Source organism: Hyperolius riggenbachi, chromosome 6 (assembly GCF_040937935.1).
Source record: "Hyperolius riggenbachi isolate aHypRig1 chromosome 6, aHypRig1.pri, whole genome shotgun sequence".
Lineage (NCBI taxonomy): Eukaryota > Metazoa > Chordata > Amphibia > Anura > Hyperoliidae > Hyperolius > Hyperolius riggenbachi.
This window is the reverse complement of record NC_090651.1, coordinates 271366907-271388765: the sequence shown is the minus strand read 5'-3', so window position 1 is coordinate 271388765 and position 21859 is coordinate 271366907. Positions and strand designations below refer to the sequence as shown.

General features: G+C 44.5%; 1 protein-coding gene and 1 long non-coding RNA gene across 4 annotated transcripts in view; one reads left to right on the top strand and one right to left on the bottom strand.

Moving 5' to 3' along the window:
• The window catches only part of LOC137521503 (uncharacterized), a 112877-nt gene that overhangs the window by 49643 nt on the left and 41375 nt on the right, over positions 1 to 21859 (top strand). The window lies entirely within an intron of this gene.
• CXCR5 (C-X-C motif chemokine receptor 5) overlaps positions 7675 to 21859 on the bottom strand; it is a 31434-nt gene continuing 17249 nt past the window's right edge. Inside the window, exons 1-2 of one of the 2 annotated variants that reach the window (XM_068240839.1) lie at positions 13338 to 13447; positions 7675 to 9086 (exon numbers count right to left, since the gene is read on the bottom strand). In XM_068240839.1, coding sequence (XP_068096940.1) covers positions 8034 to 9059 — 1026 coding nt within the window. In that variant the 5' untranslated portion in view covers positions 9060 to 9086; positions 13338 to 13447 and the 3' untranslated portion in view covers positions 7675 to 8033. Of the gene's footprint in view, positions 9087 to 13337; positions 13448 to 21859 lie in introns of those variants that run through there. The other variant, XM_068240838.1, reaches the window with a different exon arrangement.

The window sequence follows — 21859 nt, the reverse complement described above, 5'->3', positions numbered from 1 at the left end:
TACATTTATATTAGACTATATACTGTGCCATAACATTACTCCAAAAAGACATATGTATCTTAAAGGGTCTGAAAAAGATGAAATTAGCAATAGTGCCCCTTTAAGGTAAGTAGCTAATTTTGTACCTGAGCTTTGGTTCAGGTACTCTTGAAGCACTTAAACAACCATGAAACAGCGAGAGACAGGTTGAGATAAGGTTTTACTACAGGAAAGTTCAAAGGGTCGTTAGCTCTGCTCTGTCTTAAAGTTTAAAATACAGAGTGTGATTTGTAAATTGCAAATATGACAGAATGATGCAATATTATAAAAAAAAGGCTATTAACTGAATAAAAAATAATGAGACTTTTCTTTGCTACTAATGTTCTATTTATTATCAGTACTACACATACAATTCAATATATGTTTTGTTTTTCACTTCAGGTTTGCTAAGTATAGTCATTTATCTACTGTACATGATTGCTAATAAAGTATGTCTTGTTCAATTTGCTGTTTTGGGCTTTCGTTTCCATCTCTAGTGAAGACTAACCTGTCCAGGATGGCTGTGTCTCCTTAGGGCTTGAGCCCACTAACGCAGTTGTGCGCAGTTGTTTCCGCTTTTCAGCAACACATCAATGTTACAGATACTGAAAAGCGGACAGAAGCGGACACAAATGCGTTAGTGGGCTCAGGCCCTTATTGTAGTATAAATTCCTGTGCAGACATCTCCCAAATTCACACTGAAAGTGCCTACTGAAGCTGTCTGATGTGGTGTCTGAGCTCAGTGCTGCTGACAGAAGGGTAGTTTGCCTTTGTTAATAAAGATACTTTGTTTTTGGTAAAAAGAATTTTGAACTAACGTCAGTATTCACACTCTTAGTTGGCTCACTTATAAGCTTGCTTGATTTCATCTTAATTTGCTGCTTGGGAGAAAATAGACAAACTAGCCCATAAGCCATTAATTTTATTTCCTAGGAGATACTGTATTTTTTGGATTATAGTCCAAATGCTGGGAGTTCCTGACTTGTGAATGCCTGCCAATACGAACCTCCAACCCGCCGCAATGTTGGGACTCCCTGTACTGTGCTCATGCAGAGGAAGACACAGGGGGACAAACGGAGGACACGGGGACACCAAGGGGTATAGAGGAGGACACAAGGAGGACAGAAGCAGGCCCATGGGGGACACAGGATGACACAAGGGGGCGTCTTATAGTCCGAAAAATATGGACATTTTTTATAATCTGCTTAAAATAACTCTTCATCACTTAGCAATTGAAGAAGTCCCACAATGTGGCTGAAAAAGTACTTAAAAATATTAAATATTAACTGTGGTCGGGTTGGAACCATGGCCCACACTTGGTGGTTTTGTCCACTTGCCCGAGATTACTGGGATCAGGTGTCAGCCCTCATCAACTCGACACTTGAAAAAGCACAACCAACCGATCCACTTCTTCTACTACTAGGCCACAAGCCTAAAGGATGGAAATTTCCTCAACATCGATTAGCTCAGCACATAGCCAAGGCTGCCAGAATACATTTGGCCAGACAATGGCTTCAACCAACCCTATCTCTAACCCAAACTAAAGAAATAATAAACGATATTCTTATAAATGAACGCCTTCTGGCAATTGCTAACGACTCCACCTTACCTTTCATTAGAACCTGGCAACCCTGGCTATCCCTGACTGAAACGCAACAGCTACGAACCATGGTCTTAAACATATGAACACCTTGATTGCCTGCATGCATAATCTGAATACCACTCTTGTTGATTCTGTATCTAACAAACCCATTGCTTTCTCATGATGTCAACCACCGTTTACTTTTTATTTTCTCCCCCTACCCCCTAAGCATACCATTGTAATTTTGGCCCTATCGGGGCAACCTTATTGCATAACTTGTTTTGTTACTAAACTTTAATAAAACAATTTGAAACTAAAAATATTAAATATTAAAAGTATTTACTTGCTCACTGGTGGTTCAACCACATGAAACCCCTCCATTGAAGGGTTAAACAGGTGCACACGTGCGCATTCAGCAAAATGGAATCCAGATTCTCATTGGAACCTACAGGAAGCATTTAGAGGCTGTAATTTCTGCAAAAGGAGGATCTACTAAATATTGATTTCATTTCTTTTTTGGGGTGCCCAAATGTATGCACCTGCCTAATTTTGCAATTATTGTGCACTTTCTGTAAATGCTATGAACTTAATTTCACTTCTCAAATATCACTGTGTGTGTCTCCTATATGATATATTTAACTGACATTTTTTATCGTAACAAACAACGATTTATACAGGAAAATCATGATGATTAACAACGTTGCCCAAACTTTCACATCCCACTGTAACTGAGGATCAATGGACTGATCTGTTTTGGTTTAGCATTTTCATAAAATGAAAGGAGCACACTTTTTTTTAATCTTAAAAAAATATTTATTACATATTGTCCCAGGAAAAAAAAATGAACAATACTGTACTTTGAAAATTATATTCTATACAATTAGCATGAAAAAGAATCATTCTATTAAAACACTTTTGAAAAAACGTTCATGATAGACTTAAAGGACATCCGAGGTGAAAATAAACTGATGAGAAAAACAATTGTATCTATCCACTTTCTCCTAAAAATGACTTTTTTAGAGATCCCAGTTTTATTTTATATTTAAAACTAGATTTTACTGTTTAGTTGTCTCTGCTCAATGACACCTTCATTGAAGTTTGCTCTAAATTATTGACTCTATTTATCTCTTTTCTGCTCTCGGAAGCCATTTACTGACAGGAACGTGTTTTATGGCTGTAATTACTAATCAGCGGGGGTTATGCTATAGTCTGACCCGGTCCTGAACCGGACAGAAACTGTTACTTCCATACCTGATGCTTAAAGGACTTACGAGGCCAAAATCATTAAAAAAGTAAAGTACCTAGAAGATGTTTAAATGCATGGAGGACGCCGTCCGCACCCTCCATGCAGTTCCGCCGGGTCCCCTTCCTGAAAGCGCCCCCCCCCCCCCCCGTGCCGATCGCGACCCCACAGGCCGGGTCGGGCTCTCATGCCGCTCCTAATATGGCCGCCGGAGCTGGCCGCGGCTGCGCAGTCCGCATTGCCCCGAGTGCGGCTGCGCAGCTCTAGGGCCAACCCCTCCGATCCACGGTACAGTGCGTGGTTCGGAGGGTTGGCCCTAGAGCTGCGCAGCCGCACTCAGGGCAATGTGGACTGCGCAGCCGCGGCCAGTTCCGGCGGCCATATTAGGAGCGGCATGAGAGCCCGACCCGGCCTGTGGGGTTGCAATCGGCATGGGGGGGCGGGGCGCTTTCAGGAAGGGGACCCGGCAGAACTGCACGGAGGGCGCGGATGGCGTCCTCTGTGCATTTAAGAATCTTCCAGGTTGCGCAGTCCGCATTGCCCTGAGTGCGGCTGCGCAGCTCTAGGGCCAACCCTCCGAACCACGCACTGTAGCATGGATCGGAGGGGTTGGCCCTAGAGCTGCGCAGCCGCATTCGGGGCAATGCGGACTGCGCAGCCGCGGCCAGCTCCGGCGGCCATATTAGGAGCGGCATGAGAGCCCGACCCGGCCTGTGGGGTTGCGATCGGCACGGGGGGGGGGCGCTTTCAGGAAGGGGACCCGGCAGAACTGCATGGAGGGTGCGGACGACGTCCTCCATGCATTTAAACATCTTCTAGGTACTTTACTTTTTTAAAGATTTTGGCCTCGTAAGTCCTTTAACACTTTCAGGCAGAGAAAGAAAAAAAAAGGAACACAGCCTACTTATTTCATTTGTGTGTTTGGAACTGTACATACACATGTCTATTTCATCATGTCACATGTCACCACGGTTGTCCTTTAATATCACAATCCACATGCTACATAAAACAGCTAAACAAACCACTAATCACTGTGGTCAGTTACATATATGAATGAGAAAGCTTAATCCACTTAATTCCGTTGCAGAATAAATTTCTCTAGATTTATTGAATGCATTAGAAAACTTATACATATTTATAAGCCATAGGCCACATTCACAGTATAACAGGAACACAACAGATTGAAAAAGTCATACCAAAGTTACAGTCATGTTGCTTCACAAACAGTGAAGCATACAGTCAATAAAAGGTATGCTTCACAGTACCTGTTACAACACGTGTGTTTCGCAGTGTGCTACCATACCCTGACCAGTTAGACACACCTGCTGCACTGGCAAGGTTGCATAAGCCACGTTACAAAGCGGTCGTTACACCACACTGCAATGCACCACTGTGAAAGAGGCCTAATTGACTTGGCACAAAGTTGCACTTTAATTAAATACACATATCTATAAATCTCTGACACCTAAAGCTGTGAATATGAAATTAAGTATAAAAACAGAGATCGAAGTATGTAAACAATATTCAAAGATATAAAGATTGTAAAGTTGCAAAATTAGCAGAGAAATTTAAAAAAAATAATAATAACAATAAAAAACATCCCTGAATGGAAAGTTTCCTTGCACTAAAAATAATGGCCAAAGGGGCTTTAAAGGAACAACATCAGTCTTTAATTCTTCATAAATATCAATAATCTTGATTGCAGTCATATGAACAAGATATCCAATCACAAAACCAAAAAATGCCTGACACGTGTTTCACGGCCAGAGGTCGCTTCCTCAGAGGCAAAACAAGTGCGTTCTATCAACAGTAACCAGAGAATCTGGATCAAAAGGACCGCAATCTCGGATGCTGAATAAAGCCGCGTGACACCATGGTGTGCTGTATTCCGATACAGGAGCGTCCGGAGAGCGTCTATTCCTCTATCGGAATACAGCACACCGTGGTGTTACACGGCTTCATTCAGCATCCGAGATTGCGGTGCTTTTGATCCAGATTCTCTGGTTACTGTTGATAGAACGCACTTGTTTTGCCTCTGAGGAAGCGTCCTCTGTCCGTGAAACACGTGTCAGGCATTTTTTGGTTCTGTGATTGGATATCTTGTTCATATGACTGCAGTCAAGATTATTGATATTTATGAAGAATTAAAGACTGATGCTGTTCCTTTAAAGGGACTCCGAGCAGTGCAGAAACTATGGAAAGATGCATATCATTTTAAAGCTCTCTTTCTCCTCTTTCCAATGATGTATAAACTGCCACCCTACGCCTTTTAGTTTTCGCTATTTTCGCGATTGAAATTGCCGTGACCGCGATTTCAATCGCGAAAATAGAGAAAACTAAAAGGTGTAGGGTGACGATTTAGGTGTCGCCAGAAAGAGGAGAAAGAGAGCTTTAAAATGATATCCATCTTTCCATAGTTACTTGTATTACACAGGATGACACTTTCCTCAGTGTCAACAGCTCCATTCAGCAGAAAAAGTCGCCCTGTGTAATACAATGTAACTATGGAAAGATGGATATCATTTTAAAGCTCTCTTTCTCCTCTTTCTGGCGACACCTAAATCGTCGCCCTACGCCTTTTAGTTTTCTCTATTTTCGTGATTGAAATCGCGGCCACTGCAATTTCAATCGCGAAAATAGCTAAAACTAAAAGGCGTAGGGCGGCGGTTTATATATCATTGGAAAGAGGAGAAAGAGAGCTTTAAAATGGTATGCATCTTTCCATAGTTTCCGCACTGCTCGGAGTCCCTTTAAAACCCCTTTTGTCTGTTTTGTATATCTTTAAAATTATCGTGGGGTGGAACCTAGTTTGACATATTTTATTGGCTGTTTGAAGTACTAAAAAATAATGGTTCCAGAGAGATCCTGGCTCCCTTTTCAGGCATATTTACATATGGAAAATGAAGTTACTGAGCAAAGACAGTTCACTGATAACATATATTGTAGCTGTAGAAAATCCTTTCTAATTAGTAGATAAAATATGCACAGAATGCTCTAATTTTTTTTTCTACTAAAAAGGTTGCTTCCTCTGTCTGAAAGTCTAGGACCAGAGATGTATCTACGGAAAACAGTGCCTGTGGCTGACACTGAAATCCACCCTGGGGCAGGGGGAGGGGATGTTCCAATCCCAAAAATGTAAGCTGTATTTAAGGTGTAGCCTCAGTTAAATTGGTTATGCCCAAGTTAAAGTGAAGCATGATCTATAAGAATGAGGTATGGCACTAGGTCATCATGTACATATCCCCCAAATAACAATTTGGCAGCATTTCGCCCTCTCAAAAATGTAACCAGGCAGCAGAATGTCCCCTAGACATGAACTAGAATCTAAATGGAGAACTCCAGGGATGCTGTGGAGAAGTGACCCCAATGCGGGGCACATGCCATGCCTGCACCTCTGTAGATACACCTCTGATTAGGACTCTGAAGAGTGAGGTGAGTTTAAATTCTTTTTTTATAAGGTTTAAAGTGTAACTGAGATGGGGTATATAAAAAATGTATACATACCTGATCGCTCCCTCCAGCCCCCTCCAGTCTGATCGATCCCTTACCGCCACCATCCGCTGCCTGCAGCCCTGCAGCCTCCGCAACGGACCCCAGCAAATCGTCCAGTCAGGGCCAGTCGGCACAGGCACAGTCCACGCTCTCCTGTCACGCTCCCGCGGCTGAAAGCGCTCTGAGCCTGTGCAGTACTACTGCGCTAGGGCAGAAAGCTCCCAGCCACAGGAGCATGATGGGGCACAAATGCAGCCAGCCTGTGCTTGCAATTTGCAGAGGCTGCAGGCAGCAGAGGACGACAGCGAGGGTGTGATCAGACCAGAGGGAGCTGGAGGAAGCGCTGTGTACATTTTTTATATCCCCCCCCCCCCCTGTCTTTTTCTCTGTGGGGAAGATGCTGTGGTGGCTGGAATAATTTTTAACATCACAGACTTAACACAATGCTGAGACGGATTTCTGGCAAGGTCACAAAGGCCTGGGCCTTAGGCGTAGACAGGAAGAGTGGGGATGAGGGTGCCAAATTTCCATGGGACAGGTATGTGTTTTTCATGCAGCGGGAAGCCTTGTGAGAATAGACACTGTTTCCATAGGCTTCCACTGTGTCAGATTTGTGTTTGTGGTATGGAATTTGCAGTCCAGCTATGGAAAAATGCAACAGGTTCGGGGCTTTGCATTTGCGTTCTGAAGATTGTGTTGTGCATTTGCGTTTTATTTGACAGTGTAAATACATCCTATTGATAACATCCGGTAAATGCTGCACTTTTCACTTTGGTGTGAACGGGTCCTTACTGTACATTCTAGAAGTGACATACAAGTATTATAAAACAGGACCCTAATCAGTACTGCAAGTATATTGCATTATTGATCAGGCCTCAATTAAGGGTTTTAAAACCTAAGCATACTAACGCATTATTATATATGCACTTTATGCTTTTTAAATCACTGTCAATGAGCAGGTGCAGAGACGAGCAACAAAATTGATACGTGGGATGGAAGGTCTCACTTATCAAGAAAGGTTAGATAAACTGGGTTTATTTAGTCTAGAGAAAAGACACCTTAGAGGGGATCTAATTAACATGTATAAATACACCAGAGGGCAATATAATAGCTTGGCGGATGAGCTTTTTGTCCCTAGGCCTTCTCAAAGGACTAGAGGACATGATCTGCGCATGGAGGAAAAACGTTTTAGCCATTTATTTAGGAAAGGGTTCTTTACAGTAAGAGTGATTAAGATGTGGAATGCATTGCCACAGGAAGTCGTTATGGCAAACTCTATACCTGCATTTAAAGGGGGCTTAGATGCTTTCCTTGCGTTGAAAGACATCCATGGCTACAATTACTAGGTAATGCCTAATGATGTTGATCCAGGAATTTTATCTGATTGCCATCTGGAGTCGGGAAAGAATTTTTCCTTTTAGGGGCTAATTGGACCATGCCATGTAAGGGTTTTTTCGCCTTCCTCTGGATCAACAGGGATATGTGAGGGAGCAGGCTGGTGTTGTACTTTATACTGGATGAACTCGATGGACGTATGTCTTTTTTCAACCAAAATAACTATGTAACTATGTAACTATGTACCTATGTCATTTTTAAACTGGATAACAGAATTTAGTTGTTAACATTACAATTCATTATTTTTCATAACAGATGGCAATAATATTTCATAAGTCATATATTTTGGACAATTTTGCCAGTTCAGATGCTGGACATTACTGTACCACTTTCAGATTCTGTTGAACTTCCTCTCCTAGAAAGTTTGTTTGCATTGCGAAGCATTGATGACTTAAAGCATCCAATACAGTTTAAAACACGCATAGCATCTTTCCTGAACTTTACACCTACAAAAGCATAGAGCACGGGATTCAGACAACAGTGAATAAAACCTAGCACTTCAGTAACTATCACGGCTACATGAAATTGTTTCTGATTGATACAACTTTTTTTTATTCCTAGTCGATCTAAAGTGTCCACCAAGATAACCACATTGTAGGGAGTCCAGCACAGGAAAAAGACCACAGTGATCACTATGGCTACTCTTACTGCTCTCTTCTTTTCTGGTCTTGGTGACTTGTACAAGGCAGCTATTATATGAGAATAGCAGTAGCTCATAAGGATCAGTGGACATAAGAAAGCCACCACGTGGTTGAGGAACCTTCCAGCTTGCCACCAACCGTTGTCTGGAAAATATCCTTGCCGATATGCACACCAGGTGTAATTATGTTCTTCATAGGTTCCCAGAATGTAGAAGTTGGGCAATGAAAGAAGAAAGCATAAAAACCACACACAGCAGCAAGGGATATGTACAGTTCTGACACATTGTCTCCTGAAGGCATTTATAGCATGGATGATGGACAGGTAGCGATCAATGCTAATACATCCCAGGAGAAGGCTGCTGCAGAAGAAGTTTAAACGGCTGATGACTCCTACAGTTTTACAGAGGAAATCTCCAAACACCCATCCAGTCATAGCCTCAACCACAGCAAAGGGGAATGTAATGAGCATGAGCAAATCTGCTATAGCCAGGTGCACAAGGAACGTATCAGTGCTTGAGTGTGATCGACGGTGTCTCATGAGGATAAAGAGAACAAGGCTATTCCCTGTGATGCCAACCAGGAATACCAGGCTGTAGAGCAAAGGGATGAAGATACGTTGGAAGCTCAGACTTTCTTCTGAATTTTCACCAGTGGTGTCCGGGCACAGGTAGTCGTACTCTAGAAGCATGGTGTCAAAACTGGTGTTTTCAGGAATCTGTGTGTAAAGCAGAGGATAAAAAACTGTAAAACAGGTGCCTGCATAAACTATTGCTGTGTATGGTTGATGATTGATATAGCTAACATGCATACATCGAATAAGGTACCAGGAAAAAGGGCCGCGGGATATAGCTGAAATTTTAAGATATTGTCTCTAACAATTTTATATTGTTTCTTCATCTTTATCTAAGATATAATAATAAATAGGTTAAAATAATGTTATTAAATATGGAAAAATATCGTCTATAACAAAGAAAAATAAAATATATTTGCAGTCATAATAAACATAGTAACACATTGTAAATACTACTGATGAGATAAACAGAAGAACACCAAGAGCCCCAATAGTGTAGTATGTATTGACAAAGTGGATAATTACAAAGAGTAATAGTTGTTATACTCACAAACATGGGTCACCAATAGGCAACCACTGTAAAGGCAGGTGGGGAGATTATCCTGACCCCAATAAGGAATAAGAAGTCGCTCTCTATAGCTAGTAGAAAGGGGTTGCAACCCTCCACCCAGGGTGGATACAATATTATATAGGAGAGAACAGAGGCGCCAAAAGGATAATAAGGGTTTTAAAGGAGCTTAAAAGCCAAAAATTTGGTAATTAGAGGAGGCAGTGGTGGACTTACCTCCTCCAAGCAGACACAACACGACTGTACATTCAGTCTATTTATTAATGTACTCCAGATAAAACAAAGCAACGCGTTTCACGGGTCAGCGCCCACTTCCTCAGGCAATAGAAAACGGAGTTACAGCATCTAGCAGTTACAGCATCTAGCAAAACAAACAACACTCGGTGCCTCTGTGAGAGGCACCAAGTGTTGTTTGTTTTGCTAGATGCTGTAACTCCTTTTTCTATTGCCTGAGGAAGCGGGCGCTGACCCTACTCTCACACAGAACCCTCCCCTAGTGGTGTCTTACCCTAAGACCCCCCTGGTGGTGCCAAACCCTAAGGACCCCCCCCCCCCCCAAGTGGTGCCTAAATCTATAACCACCTTGGTGGTGCCTAACCCTAATACCCCTTTCCAGACGCCTAACCCTAAAACACCCATTCTGAGCTGCAAATAATGTTAATACAAAAAGAGATACATTTAATAATATAAAACATTTCAAAATTATCTTTTAAGAAATTATAATTGCCAAAACAAATTTTAAAACTACATTTTTTAAAACACTAATTGTCAAAACAAAAAATAACGGATGGACAGGCTCGGCGCTCGCTAATTATCGTGCATCCCAAATTTCTTCTTCGGTGGTCAATACCATATATTTGGCATTAGCGCCTATGGGGCGCCCAAATAGTCCATTATCCCCAGGCACTCACATTTCCTGATGTTATAAAGTATTTATTTATATAGTGCAAACATCTTCCATAGCGCTGTACATAGTACAAAACAAATAGTAGGATGCATAGGTACAAACTCTGTACAATTAGGTCAACCAACAATACAAATGCATACATAGTTGATGTGTGGTTTCAGACATCACCAATTCTGGGACATGTTCATTTGATAAATGACAGCAGACTATGAAACACTAGGAGGAGGTCCCTGCCTTTCGAGCTTACAATCTAGAGGGTAGTCGGTTGGCAACATTAGGGATAGTTCCGAATGTGTTACTGCAAATATTACCTGAATTCTAAGATTACTGCATAGTTCTACAAAACTCATCAACAGCAATGTTGGCAGAAACATAACATTTCAATACTATATACAGTAGCAAGAAAACATATGTGAACCCTTTGGAATTATATTAATTTCTACACAAATTGGTCATAAAATGTGATCTGATCTTCATCTAAGTCACAACGATAGACAATAACAGTCTGCTTAAACTTAACACCACACAAATAATTAAATGTTTTCATGTTTTGTATTGAACACACCATGTAAACATTCACAGTACAGGTGGAAAAGGTATGTGAACCGATAGACTAATATAATCTCCAAGAGCTAATTGGAGTGAGGTGGAGTCCAATCAATGAAATGAGATTGGAGGTGTTGGTTATAGCTGCCCTGCCGTATAAAAAAGACACACACCAGTTTTGGGTTTGCATTTCCCAAAAAGCATTGCCTGATGTGAATGATGCCTTGCACAAAAGACCTCTCTTCTCTCTTTATTATACAATTGTAAGGTCTGCTGTGCCTGGTCAGCAGCGGAATGCCGAGACTCGGGCTATAATTCCGACTTCTGAACTCGGCAAGCCACTGACATCAGTGGAACGCAGGAGGCTTCTCAGATCTCATTGGATAGGCGGAGGACGCGTTCCCAGTATGCGCTCCGCAGATGTAAGCAGTAACTCTGACGTTCATGCTTTCGTGTCAGCTGATCCAGCTGACAGACTGGATTGCTATTGGTTTGTTTTCAATTGTGCTTTTTGTTGATTGGTTAGTTCTAGTATTTAAACCTGATGAGCTCCCCCAGTCATTGCCCGTGATAGCATTAGCTTTGGCTTGTTGCTGGGTAGCGCTCACTGTCAATATTGATTCCTGTTCCCGACTATTGCCTTGTATCTTGACCACGCTTAACCTCTGCTGGATTCCTGTTGCCAACCTTGCTTTGTACCTCGACTACGCTTTGCCTTGCTGTCTGGATTGACCTTTGCTTGGACACGGATTTGCATGAACTCTGCCTGGACTGACTTTTTCCTGCCTTGACTATGCTATCTCTGGAAAGTGTCTATCTGAACTCCTGGCATTCTGCCACTTGATTCACTCATCTGGATAACCTCACCCACTAGACCTCAGCTGACTATCTTGTGTATTTATATCGACTATGCCCATATTGCATTGCCAAGAATGATCAGGTTCTCTCTGGTTAATTATCTATCCGTCAGACTGTATGCTACATCTACCTGCAGGGTGTATTGTAGTATTGTGTTAGACAGGAGTTTGTGCAGGTGTTACGGGCTGGGCTCTGGGTCAGTCATATGGGCATACAGTCTGAACCGTGGTTATTGACCACCAGACAAGCCTGACAACAATGTACTGCTCTTTTGCTTTTGCATTACACCGTATACCTCTCTTCTCTCTGTACTACACACTGCACTGCTCCCTTCTTTCTGTAATACACTGTTTTCCTCTCTTCTCTATATATTACACTGTATTCCCCTCTTCTCTATGTATTACTCTGTATGTTCCTCATTTTTATGTATTACACTGTATTCCCCTCTTATCTATGCATTACACTGTATTTCCCTCTTTATGTATTACACTGTACAGTTTTCCACTCATCTCTCTGTATTACACTCTCTTCCCCTCTTCTCTATGTATTACACTGTATTCCACTGCTCTCTGTGAGAGAATGCGGAAAAGCCGCCGCGTGTGCTACTGAGGAGGTGGCTGATTCCGCGTCCAATGCGGCAGTTTGCATGCGGAAGCGTGTGTCTGGTAGCAGGGCAGAACGCGGAAAAGCCGCAGCATGCAACAACAGTAAGGCGGCTGGTTCCGCGACCAGCGCGGCGGTTTGCACGCAGCAGCGTGTGTCTGGTGTGGCTGAGTCTGTTAGTGCACACAGGCTTAGGAATACGCGCGGGCGCGTGCGCTGAGAGGCAGAATTCTTATACTGGGCAGAGAGAGTCAGCTGATCACGCCGATCAGCTGACTCCAGAGCAGGATACTATTGGTTGATCAATTAGGGGTGGTGCTGGAGAGCACTACTCCATATATAGTTACTGCTGGCCAGTTGCAAGTTGTCTGCCGTTGCGAACACTACGTGGAAGCACTCAGACCATAGTCAGATCCAACAGTGTGTTTGAACCAGGTGGACCTGGGAATTCACACTGAGCCAGATTACTTGAACTGTTATTCTGTTTATGCTTAGCTAGTTCCAGGGTGTAGAGACCAAGGACCTCACACCCAGACTAGGGAACTGTATTATCATTTGTGTTATACTCCAGACTAGTTCCAGGGTGCTGAGACCACGGACCTCGCACTCAGACTAGGGAACTGTATTATCATTTGTGTTATACTCCAGACTAGTTCCAGGGTGCTGAGACCACGGACCTCGCACTCAGACTAGGGAACTGTATTATCATTTGTGTTATACTCCAGACTAGTTCCAGGGTGCTGAGACCACGGACCTCGCACCCAGACTAGGGAACTGTATTATCATTTGTGTTATACATCAGACTAGTTCCAGGGTGCTGAGACCAAGGACCTCGCACCCAGACTAGGCATTGTTTGATATCTGTTATGACTTATTGCTTTCCTGACTACTCTTCTGTCCTCTGATTCAGTACCTCGCATATTTGATATTCCGTTGCTAGACCCTGCTTGCCTTGGATACCGAATCAGCCTTTGTACTTTATCTGTCCGTGTGTTACCGACCAGGCGTGTCCGACCTCGAGAGCTATCTCTCCCCTTAAGAGATAGTCTCCACACCAGATAGTGACATCCATCTTCAGGTGTCACTCACTCTCTGGACCTTCCTGTCTCCAGCCTGACTCCACCCCTTGGAGAGTCTCAGGCTGCTGGAAGGTTCCTGTGCTCTCAGAGCAGTGTTCCTTTACTGCCTAATATCACCTGCCCAGCAGGTGCATTACTCAAAGTACTACTGTTACACCAAACACTTACATACCTATAGGTGTCCAGAGGTTAGCAATATATCTGTATTATCTGTGATTCTGCAGATCATCAATAATCAGGTATATATCTGCATTCTTAGTGATACTGCAGATCACCAATAATCAGATTCTCTCTGCGTGCTGACACCAATCATTACAGAACGGCAGACCAAACCCAAATGGACGCACTCTGCAGCCGGCTTGATGTACTCATCACTACGGTGGAGAATTACACCCGAGTACTGGACAGTCACCAGACTCAAATCAACGCTTTGTCTGGGACTGTACAAGTTTATCAGACGGCTGTGGATACCGTGCGATCTCCTCCTAGCACAGGCATACGCATGTCTGTACCTGAAAGGTTTTCTGGTCACAGATCTGATTTCCGAAATTTTAGAAACAGAGTGTTATCATACTTTGAGTTAAGACCTAATTCCTCAGGGACCATGGCACAGAGAGTAACCCTCATTAAGACTCTATTGTCAGGGGATTCCCAGACTTGGGCATATAGCCTTCCCACGGGGGATAAGGCCCTGACATCGGTAGAGGAATTTTTTAAAGCTATGGCTATAATTTACGATGACCCGGATATTGCCTCTACTGCTGAGCGGAAGCTCAAGTTGTTGCGGCAGGGCAAAGGTCCAGTAGAAAACTATGCTGCGGAGTTTAGAAAGTGGGCAGTATCAGCTCGATGGGACTCATTCGCTCTTTTAGACTGTTTCTTATCAGGGTTGTCAGACGCAGTTTCTGATCTAATGCTGGGTCATCCTGAGCCCAAATCCATTGATGAGGCCATTTCATCGGCCATCAGAATTGATTGTCGTTTACGATACCAAAGACAGACCCGGGGTAGGAACAATGTAAGGTACTTGTCCTACGCAGCGTCTCCTTCTGTTCCATCTCCACCTGCTTCACCTCCACCGGAACCAATGCAAATTGGTCGGTCGAGATTGTCTCAGGTGGAACGGAGGCGTAGGGAAACAGAGCAGCTCTGTCTATACTGTACAGAGGGGGGTCATAAAGTGCAGAATTGTCCCAAGATGTCAGGAAACGCTGCCGCCTAGGTGTAGTCGGACGTAATACCCTAGGCGGGCAGTCTTTACCTCTCGATGACAAACGTTTTCTTCTCCCTTGCACTATATCCTGGCAGGATAAGACAGAGACTACTGAGGCCTTCATAGACTCTGGCTCAGCAGCTAATTTTATGGATTATGAGTTTGCTAAGAAATTGGGGATTCCGATCTCCCCACTAAAACAACAGATTCGGGTCACTGCAGTGGATGATTCCCCTCTGCAGAGTAATCACCCTCTTTCCCAGACCCCAGACTTGGGGGTCACAATAGGGGTGTTGCATAAAGAAAGTTTATCATTTTTCGTGTTACGAATGGCAACCTCCACGATCATTCTTGGCATGCCATGGTTACAAATTCACTCGCCTCAGATTAATTGGGCTACGGGTCAGCTAACAAGCTGGTCTGCCCATTGCTATCATCATTGTCTAGCGAAAGTAACGTTTGGTAAAACCAAGATTCACATGGAGGGATTGCCAGATCAGTATTTAGAATTTGCGGACGTGTTCTGTCCCAAGGCAGCAGATAAACTTCCTCCACACCGTCCCTTTGATTGCCCCATTGATCTCAGGTCTGGTTGTATGCCCCCTAGAGGTCATCTCTATAATTTATCTGGGCCGGAGAAGTTGGCCATGCAGGAATACATCCGAGAGAACTTAGCTAAAGGTTTTATTCGCCCTTCTCGATCCCCGGCAGGGGCAGGGTTCTTTTTTGTGAAAAAGAAAGATGGAGGCCTCCGGCCCTGCATTGATTATCGAGGCTTAAATAAAATTACAGTAAAAAATCGCTATCCTTTGCCTTTAATAGACGATTTATTTACTCAAGTCACCAATGCTAATATTTTCTCAAGACTGGATTTGAGGGGTGCTTACAACCTTGTGCGGATCAGGGACGGTGATGAATGGAAGACGGCCTTTAACACACCCGACGGGCACTACGAGTACCTGGTGATGCCCTTCGGGTTGTGTAATGCCCCGGCCGTCTTTCAAGAGCTGGTTAATGAAGTCTTAGTATACTTAGACGACATACTAATTTTCTCGTCCAACCTCTCAGAGCACAGAAATCATGTTAAGTTTGTGTTACGGAAGTTGAGACAAAACATGCTGTACGCTAAGCTGCAGAAATGCATTTTCAAAGTGACCTCTGTTGCCTTTCTAGGGTACATAATTTCAACCTCTGGCCTCTCTATGGACCCTGGAAAAGTTTCAGCTTTTTTGGAGTGGCCCCAACCTGTGGGACTGAAGGCTCTCCAGAGGTTTCTGGGGTTCGCCAACTACTATAGGAGGTTCATAAAGGGGTACTCTACGGTGATCTCACCTCTCACCAGTCTCACAAAGAAAGGGGCAGATACTCACCACTGGTCCCGAGGCCCATTCTGCTTTCTCCACTCTAAAGAAATTGTTCTGTACTGCACCCATTTTGAGACATGTCGACACCACCTTCCCCTTTATCGTGGAGGTAAGTGCCTCAGAGGTAGGGGTAGGGGCTGTGCTGTCTCAGCGTTCTGGGTTGCAGGGAAAATTACACCCCTGTGCCTATTTTTCACGTAGGTTTTCACCCGCAGAGAAGAACAACGATATAGGCAATAGGGAACTTCTAGCCATTAAGTTGGCCTTTGAGGAATGGCGACATTGGCTAGAGGGTGCAGAACATACCATTACTGTCTATACTGACCACAAGAATTTGGAGTACATTGAGGGCGCTAAGAGACTTAGCCCCTGACAGGCTCATTGGTCATTATTCTTCTCGAGATTCAGATTTGTAATCACGTATACCTCTGGTAGTAAGAACATCAAAGCTGATGCTTTGTCCAGATGTTTTGAGCCCGAGACAGCACAGCCCTCAGACCCAGAAACCATTCTTCCTCAGAAAGTGGTTCTGGCCGCCACTGAGACCTGGAGGGACTGGACAAAAACGTTGAGTCAGTTCCAACAGGATGTACCTGAGGGGAAGCCTGAAGGGGTCATGTTCATACCATTGCCTTTTCGTCTTCAAATTCTGCAGTTGTTCCATTCCCACAAAAATGCTAGGCATCCTGGGGCCACCAGAACTCAGGACCTCGTGGCGAGGTGTGCCTGGTGGCCATCATTGGCAACTGACTGCAAAGAGTATGTAAGAGAATGTGTAGTGTGTGCTAGAAGCAAACCCTCCCGTCAGGCACCTGTTGGGACATTGCAACCATTGCCAGTCCCGAGTGAGCCATGGACCCATCTGTCCATGGATTTTGTGGGCGAACTCCACAGGTCTGAGGGCATGACGGTCATTTGGGTGGTAGTCGATCGTTTCAGCAAGATGGCCCATTTTGTCCCCCTGAAAGGACTCCCCTCAGCCCAGGAGTTGGCCAATCTCTTCATCCAACATATTTTCCGGCTGCATGGTATTCCGGAAAATATAGTGTCAGATCGGGGATTCCAATTTATTTCTAAGTTTTGGAGGGCATTCTGCCATCAGTTAGACATGGAACTATCTTTTTCATCAGGCTACCACCCACAGACCAATGGCCAGACTGAGAGAACCAATCAGTCTCTGAAACAGTTTCTGAGATGTTATGTGGCAGATGTTCAAACCGACTGGGTCAAATTCCTGCCATTTGCAGAATTTGCACACAACAACTTGAAGAGCTCCTCCTCAGGTTTTTCCCCATTCCAGGTGGTGACAGGAAGGTCACCTAAGTTCACCCCATTACCAGTGACTGCCACTCCGTTTCCAGCCCTGGAGGATTGGCAGAGGTCTTTGAAGCAGACTCGGGGAATGGTAGAAAGAAATTTGAGGAGGGCCTTTCAGAGTCAGAAGAAACAGGCTGATAAAAGGCGTTCCATAGAGTGGGAATTCCTTCCAGGTGACTTGGTCTGGGTGTCCACACGACATTTGGCTCTGAAGCAACTGTCTCCCAAGTTAGGTCCCAGATTTGTGGGTCCGTTTCCAGTGACCAGGAAAATCAATGATGTCACTTATGCCATTGATCTCCCCACCAGCATGCGAGGTGTGAGATCGTTCCATGTGTCCTTGCTCAAGCCGGCAGTACACGTGGATTCCGCTCCCCCCCCCCCCCCCCCCGTGTTGATTGATGACCAACCAGAGTATGAAATTGAGAAGATTCTAGACTCCCGGCTTGTGCAGAACTCCGTGCAGTATTTGGTACACTGGAAGGGGTATGGCATTGAGGAGAGAACTTGGGTACCAGAATGTCGCATGCACGCAGAGGAGTTGAAAAGGGAGTTCCATAATTTGCATCCTGAGAAGCCGGGCAGGAGATGTCCGGAGTCCACTCTTCGGGGAAGGGGGGGGGGGGGTACTGTGAGAGAACGCGGAAAAGCCGCCGCGTGTGCTACTGAGGAGGCGGCTGATTCCGCGTCCAATGCGGCGGTTTGCACGCGGAAGCGTGTGTCTGGTAGCAGGGCAGAACGCGGAAAAGCCGCCGCATGCAACAACAGTAAGGCGGCTGGTTCCACGTCCAGCGCGGCGGTTTGCACGCGGCAGCGTGTGTCTGGTGTGGCTGAGTCTGTTAGTGCACACAGGCTTAGGAATACGCGCGCGCACGCTGAGAGGCGGAATTCCTATACTGGGCAGAGAGAGTCAGCTGATCACGCCGATCAGCTGACTCCAGAGCAGGATACTATTGGTTGATCAATTAGGGGTGGTGCTGGAGAGCACTACTCCATATATAGTTACTGCTGGCCAGTTGCAAGTTGTCTGCCGTTGCGAACACTACGTGGAAGCACTCAGACCTTAGTCAGATCCAACAGTGTGTTTGAACCAGGTGGACCTGGGAATTCACACTGAGCCAGATTACTTGAACTGTTATTCTGTTTATGCTTAGCTAGTTCCAGGGTGTAGAGACCAAGGACCTCACACCCAGACTAGGGAACTGTATTATCATTTGTGTTATACTCCAGACTAGTTCCAGGGTGCTGAGACCACGGACCTCGCACTCAGACTAGGGAACTGTATTATCATTTGTGTTATACTCCAGACTAGTTCCAGGGTGCTGAGACTACGGACCTCGCACTCAGACTAGGGAACTGTATTATCATTTGTGTTATACTCCAGACTAGTTCCAGGGTGCTGAGACCACAGACCTCGCACCCAGACTAGGGAACTGTATTATCATTTGTGTTATACATCAGACTAGTTCCAGGGTGCTGAGACCATGGACCTCGCACCCAGACTAGGCATTGTTTGATATCTGTTATGACTTATTGCTTTCCTGACTACTCTTCTGTCCTCTGATTCAGTACCTCGCATATCTGATATTCCGTTGCCAGACCCTGCTTGCCTTGGATACCGAATCAGCCTTCTGTCTTTGTACTTTATCTGTCCGTGCGTTACTGACCAGGCGTGTCCGACCTCGAGAGCTATCTCTCCCCTTAAGAGATAGTCTCCACACCAGATAGTGACATCCACCTTCAGGTGTCACTCACTCTCTGGCCCTTCCTGTCTCCAGCCTGACTCCACCCCTTGGAGAGTCTCAGGCTGCTGGAAGGTTCCTGTGCTCTCAGAGCAGTGTTCCTTTACTGCCTAATATCACCTGCCCAGCAGGTGCATTACTCAAAGTACTACTGTTACACCAAACACTTACATACCTATAGGTGTCCAGAGGTTAGCAATTTATCTGTATTATCGGTGATTCTGCAGATCATCATTAATCAGGTATATATCTGCATTCTTGGTTATACTGCAGATCACCAATAATCAGATTCTCTCTGCGTGCTTACACCAATCGTTACACTCTCTATCTATTATGGTACACTGTATATTCAACTCCTCTCCCTTTATTACACTGTATTCCCCTCTTCTCTATGTATGACACTGCATTACACTTTTCTCTATGTATGACACTGTATTTCCCTCTTCTCTCTGTATAACACGCTGTACTGCCCTCTTCTGTCTGTATTCCACTGCCCCAAGCCACCCCTTTCTCACTGTACATAACATCTAACTCCTCGCTCTCTGTTTTTAACGCTGCACCTCCTCCCTGTGTTTATGCTGTCTCTTCATTGAAAGTAACTCAGAACTCCAGTACTTTGATGATACCTGCCTAGAGTACATGTCTGCAGTTATTTCTGATGAAGGGATAAGTGACTGGGGTGTGTATCTAGTATGTAAAGTTGTTTGCAGAACCTGTTTTTGAACATTCCACCCTGCATGAATCTAACTACATGGCGTTGTGGTTCCACAACAATATACAAGTTACACATCAGTAACCTCCATAATAGGGCTTTCGAATACCATGTAAATTCAAGAAAATGTCAGTGCTATTCTTGTTCCATTCATATCCCATTACCAACACACCATAAATAGAAAGATGTTTACCAAATTCAAAGTGACCCAAGTATAAGGTTAAATAACGTTCAAGGATTCACTCCCTGGATACTGCGTCCCCAACAATATGGATCCATATCCAGAGTTGTCCGAAAGTAATACATGACTTGACTAGTTGACTTGCAAACAAATTTCACTTTCAAACAACCTCTCAGAATGGAATCTATATGTAACTAAGGTACCACCTGCACTAAGGTCACTGTGAAAGTGAAAAGACAGCTTCCTGCACTGTGTGTCGGCAGCACTTGTCTGATCACATCATCACAAGATTTTATGATCAGTAAAATAATATTAATTATAGGCTAGGTTAAGCTAAGCTCCACCTACTTTTCTGAACTTTAATTCCAGTCACCCAGTGACCAACTGTGCCAAAGTGTGAGAAGCCTTCGATTAACAGTCTAAGAATGGCTGCAGTTTGCATCTTCCCATTTTAAGGGAAAGTCCGAGGAGTATAAAAATAAAAAATCCAATTACATGGGCTTCCTCCAGCCCCTGGCAGCCGTCCTGTGCCCTCGTTGCAACTCTGGTGGCTCCCAGTCTCCTCCGCTGCTGATGCCGACCTTGCCAGGTCGTCTTCCAGGACAGCTTTTCCAGCGCTTCAGCATGTGGCTCACTGAGTCGCACTGATGTCATCTGGACTGTAATGCGCAGGCGCGGAGCTACTGTACCTGCGCAGTACAGTCTGGATGACGTCAGCGCGACTACGTGAGAGGCGTGCTGGAACGCCAGTAGGCCTCTGGTAATGGATGGGACTCCGGGCCAGCAGTGGGGGCACAGGACGTCTGCCAGGGGCAGGAGGAAGCCCCAGTTAAGTGGATTTTTTTATTTTTATGCTCCTCGGATTTATCCTTTAAAATTAGTGGCTGACATTTGACTGGCACCTTTATGCTCCACCTATTTTCTATGAATTTTTAACTGAGGTCACAAAGTGACCAACTGTGCCAAATTTGGGGACCCTGGATTTATTACTGGGGGAGTGGCAGCCTTTAAATGTTCACATTGACATGAATAGGTAAAATCGGATTGGCTGTTCGTAGTCCTTCCCAGGCGTGTGCGTGTGTGGGTGGTGGTGGTGGTGGTGGTGGTGGTGGGGGGGGGGGGGGGGGGGAGTTGAGACCTCCAGAACATGAGGGATCTGTATACCATGTTCCGTTGAAATCAGCAGCACACATGTCTGATTTTATAGGTATATATATATTATATATACATACAGTGTATATATATATATATATAGATAGATAGATAGATAGATAGATAGATAGATGGATAGATAGATATCCATTGAAATCAAAATCAAATAGAAATATGTAACTAATAAGGATATTAACAACAGGATGTAGTCATCAAAGAGCTAATAAATCAGGTTAACATACCTCTTGCACAGCTTATACCTGTTTGTAAATGGCTGAGCAAAAAACTGAAAACCTCTGTTTTGTGGGATTCAAAGAAGCTGGTAGAGATCATACCAGTAGCTTTCCACTAATTATCGTTGTGCTAATGGTTAGGGACAGTAGCTCTCCAAAGAGGTAAGAGACTCTAAGCTACAGAACTGCCCCTTCCCTCTCCTCTTCAAACACAAGTGCATCTCTACTGCGCCTGAGTGAGTATAGCCACGCCGGCACTTAAGCCGGAGACGCTAATAAGGGGCTCCGTGCTACTGCACAAGCGTGGCTATGCTCGCACAGCTGCAACATGGCCGTGGTCATGCCAGAAGAGGAGCACGGCCCGATCAGCTGGAAGATGAACGTGCAGCAATGGGGGACCAGAGGATGCTGTGGCAAACCTTATTATGACCCAGTCCCAGAA